The 4,859-nt window shown below is 32.8% G+C and overlaps 1 protein-coding gene across 1 annotated transcript; it reads right to left on the reverse strand.

Annotated features, from left to right (window-relative positions):
- Positions 1 to 1,994: 1,994 nt before the first annotated feature.
- On the reverse strand, positions 1,995 to 4,331 carry LOC137837325 (NAC domain-containing protein 2-like). The gene is made up of 3 exons (XM_068646304.1): positions 4,021 to 4,331; positions 3,403 to 3,698; positions 1,995 to 3,107 (listed from the first exon to the last, which is right to left on the reverse strand). Exons 1-3 carry the CDS (start codon positions 4,184 to 4,186, stop codon positions 2,538 to 2,540), a joined length of 1,032 nt encoding a protein of 343 aa, XP_068502405.1. The 5' UTR covers positions 4,187 to 4,331; the 3' UTR covers positions 1,995 to 2,537.
- Positions 4,332 to 4,859: the final 528 nt, after the last annotated feature.

Below are 4,859 nucleotides of genomic sequence, written 5' to 3' on the forward strand. Positions count from 1 at the left end.
GTTTAAACACCAATTTGTTTAGATCTGCAAGAATTTATTTCCTATTGTTCGTGTCTCCTTCCTCCAAACCATATTCTTCATCTTTCAAGTCTAACTCTTTTAAATTATGAATAAGTCTTTCCTTATTTTTATGAAGATCACCAAAAACTGTTATGCATTCTTTAATGCTTATCTTGATAGATAAATATTTTCTTTGACAATCAAAGCTAGCCCGATTTCTTTTTTACCATTTCAGAGAGGTCTATAAGAGAATTCCACACGTAAAAGGATCTAAAAGGACTTGGCTCCAATCAACTAGGTTATTTTTAAGGACTAACTGACAGTAATAAGAGATAGATCTATCTAACACATACTATTTTCTATCAGCCCAATAATTTAACCATTCTTGAGAAACCATAATTCTATCAATTCTATTTTTTCGGAACCATTTGTTATATAACATATCATATGTTTATGGATGGTTTATTCTTGATTTTTTTGAGAGAGAAATAAAAATAAATAAATTTAACTTCATAAATTAAAATTAACTTATGTACAAGTTAAAAAAATAGAAAAAAAATAGAAAAGAGAGATGATACAATTTAACACATGCATAAATTAATTTCAATTCATGAAAAAAAAAAGTAATTTCAATATGTTTTTTTCTTTCCTAAGAGAAACTTTTTGGAGAATTTCATTAAAAACAAGTTTTTACAGCAACTACAAAATATATATATATATATATATATATATTATTTACTAAAGCTCTCTATACAAATATTTGCAAACTAAAATTAGTCTTTCAATAAATTGAAATTAATTTAGTTATGAGTTAATTTATACAATTTCTCTCATAAATGAAATCAACTTCTTTAAAAGCTTAATTTTAACTTCAAAATTTTGTATATCACTCTTTGAAATTTTGTTATGGAAAAGAAATTATTTAAATGGAGTCCGTATAATGAAACGATGTTTTCTACTTGATACACAACAATCTATAAAAAGGAAAAAAAGAAAGAAAATTGTGTTTACCGTATAGAAAAGATACTACATATAAAGTAGATATTATTTACCTATATATTTGAATACATAAAAAATTAAATATACGTGTACTGAACCAAACCTCTGACATCGGCGTCGGCATCAGACATCGGCACCTGTGGAGTAGGTTGTGTCGCGTTAATGGGCCACGTATGTGGGCCCCCAGAGATGCGTGTGTTGAAGCCCGTATATACGAAAGGCCTAGTCAGCAAAAAAGCGCATGCATGTGGTGTGTATAGTACATTTGGGTCTAGAACAAGTAAATATTCCTTGAAGGCACCAAGGCCCAAGAGCGTTAGGGTTTTTCGGGAAAGCTGCATGCATTATACGTGAAGGACTAGGGCACCTACAAAACATATGAGGCCGTAACGCTGGTACATGAGTTGGTACCCTGACGGTCATGCTGTTAAGATTATGCACTCCAAAGAGGAAGATTTTGTGCGGTTGTTGTGCTAAGATTGGGTAACAACATAACAAAATGTTCTCCCAGTAAACCTAATTTCATTAGAGATAAGGCTCTGGTGAGAGGGGGTTGTTACAATGAGATAACCTAAAAGCAGCCTATAAAAAGTAGTTGAGATATCTAGTAAAGGTACACCGCTTGCCTTTGAAGTCAACCAACGACTAGGACCGAAGAGGACAATACGAAAATGAAAGATTCATATTTTTTATTTAATTTTTTTTTAAAGAAAAAGAAGTTATCCCAAAAAAGTTACACAAATCTTATAAAAATACTAACTAAATCAACCACAACTGAAAAATATATATGCCTTCGGAATAATGCATAATTGTACTTTTTTTAAAAAGTAAGATAAACTTTGTATATAAAGAATACATAGAAACTTTAATTTTATATTGCTCTTTTCTAATATTTAGATATTTGGCTATTTTTTTAACTTTTGATATTGACTCCAATTGAAGATAAACTTAAACAGATAAAGTCTTACAAAATAAAAAAAATTGGATCTAAAATCTTACAAAATGGGAAGCTGAAGATAAAACTTAAACACAAAATATATACAAAATTACAAATGGTGATAATGCAATAGTCCAAAAGAAAATTTAAAACATTTCCGAAAAAAGAATATAATAATATCACAATCCAACCAATACAAAGTCTACAAAGTACACGTAATCAAAACTAATTTGCCAACCCAACACGTACAAATGAACATTTTGTACATAAATTGAGGGTCATTTTTTACCGTTCAATACTGAAACCTAACCTTCTTGTTCCGTATCTAACTATTCTCTGTTTTTTTTTTCCATGAACACGTTACCAAGACTTCCTCTTAGACGAATATACTTCGAATAAAAATAAAATCATTTTTTCCATATTTTCAACAAAAGAAAAAAAAAAGCAAAAGAAATAAATATTTTCCCCTGTGCTAATCCTTACGTAGTGAACAGGTTTACATGTGGCAGATATTTTACTCTATTTTTTTTTTTAATTTTGTCCCCTATTTTTCTAATTTTTTTGTGACTCGCATGATGTTTTTTTTTTTGTTTTGCTATTTTCACTGAAATTGAAGATATTGAGGACCCGGAAGTAGCTGGTGATTCATGTGAGGCTGCTTGAACATGAAGTTCCATTGGGGGTTCTGATTTTGGAGGGTGGTGTTTGGAAAATTGCAAGAGGAACCATGGTGTTGCTTTGAAGGGTGCATGATGTCCTCATCTATGTTTGAAAGGTGGTGTTTGGGCAATATGTGGGTAATCAGTGAAGGGTTCTTCTGAACATTATTAAAACTATTGTTGTTGGTGTAGTAGTTTTGTGGGGTTTCATGATCCAGATTCTCACAACCGAACAAAGGTTCATTTGTGTTTGGGTAATTGGAGTACTGGTTCTCAGATAAGATGGTGCTAAGCATGGAAAAGTCTGTGGCATCCAAGAGGTTAGAGAATGATAGAGATTTTTGAGATATGAGTGTGGCCTGTGGAGGAGGGACAAGAGTTGTTGTAGTGTTGGAGATTGGTAAAAGGGTGTCTTTGATTTGTTCCTCAAGAGTTGTCTGTGCTGCCTCTGTGATTGAAGATAGACTGTGTTTGGACTTTTTGTATATCCGGCATAGAACCCAGTCATCCAACTAACAAACAAAACAAAATTATCAGTTAATTAGTTATTAATAGTAAAACTAATATCCCTTCTAAATCAAATGAAATAAAGTATTTTACTCATTAGAAATTTTGATTGACCATATTTAGTAATTTTTTTAATCAATTTTTAATCAAAAAAATTGTAAAAGTCAAACTTTTATTTAAAGGGTCAAGATCTTTTGAGAGATGAAGAATACACATTATAGAAATTATTAAAGTAATAAGTTTTGATGATCCATGGTTTATATCTTGAATGTTATTATGATAAAAATGCATGGGACTCACTCTCATGGAAGTGTCTTTGATCCTAACAGGTTTATTGGTGTCAACAAGGCGATATTCATGCATGATCCAATTGGTCTTGACACCCTTTGGGGGTCTTCCTTTGTAGAAAACCAAAGCCTTCTTCACACCAAAATGTTCTCTCACTCCTCCTGCCAATGATGCTACTATGTTCTTATCAGTGCCTGTTGCCTTCCAATACCCTGAAGCAGCTGCCCTGTTTGGCCTCGCTCCATTTGGGTACTTCCGATCTCTTGGACTGAAAAAGTACCACTCTTTCTCCCCAAACGCGGCCTTAGCTGTTAAACAAATCAAAACCAAAACAATCTCTCCCATCACATACTAACAAAAACAAGAGAAAAAAAAAAAGTCCAACCAGACTTCCATGCTAGATATACACCTTAATCATCTTTATAAATCAACAACAAAAACTAAAAACTTTAAGTCATGAATATTTTTTTCACTCCTCACGTTAAAAAAAATTTATCACGTAAAAGATACTGTTAAAACTATTGATAGTTTTAAAACATCTAAGAATAAGGATGAAAATTAATTTCATATTGTAATAAAAGAATGTAAAATATATTTTAAAAAAATATGGTAATAGAAAAGGTGAGAAACCTGGTAACTCCCATGGATCACACTTGTAGATATCAACCTCAGCAATGATGGAAACTGCCAAAGGAATAGAGGCGACCTTTTTCCTTAGGTAGTGAAGAATGAGCTCTTCATCTGTAGGGTGGAATCTAAACCCTGGTGGCAAGTTGTTGGATTGTGGGGTTCCCATGACCCTAATTCAACTAAATAACAAAGAAAATATATGTAAGGAGAAAGAATGTTTGTGTGTAAGGTTGGGTGGGTTTAAAGAAAATGAACAGAGAAAGAGAAGCTAATGTTGAGATATGATTGAAATTTTTGGGGTTTGAAGAGGTGAAGGCCTTTTATGGGTGTGGAAATTTGTGGTGATGTGGGGGAAGAGATTAGGCCAAGGCACAAAGGGGGATGAAGGTTCAAAGTTTTCCAAAGTAGGGACCATTTCTAGAGAGAGAAAGCAATGTGGTGGATGGGCAAAGTTGGAGAGAGAAGGAGGGACACTTTGGCACACCAAGGAAGTCACACTTCTGTTTTGTCGTTTGTAGGAAATCTATGACCTTGAAAGGAGGGTCGTGATAGTGGCAGGTAAGTGACTTAATCATCATTGAGATAAGCTTGTGCCACACGTGTCCACCAAAATCAAGCTACAATCATTGCTGGGTAACATTGTTTTGGAATAATTTTCATTCTTTTTTTTCCAAATATACCATACATGTGTTCTTGTTTCTCCCACGTAATATATTGTGTTTTGTATTTACATAGATAATATAGTTTTCTCAGGTTAGGATTCAATCTTGGAAAGTCGAATGATCTTGGATTGGTTGAGTTGGTATCGAAAAACAGTCAAAGTTTGAGAAGATATTTCA

This window comes from Phaseolus vulgaris, chromosome 4 (genome assembly GCF_000499845.2).
Source record: "Phaseolus vulgaris cultivar G19833 chromosome 4, P. vulgaris v2.0, whole genome shotgun sequence".
In the NCBI taxonomy this organism is placed as follows: domain Eukaryota; kingdom Viridiplantae; phylum Streptophyta; class Magnoliopsida; order Fabales; family Fabaceae; genus Phaseolus; species Phaseolus vulgaris.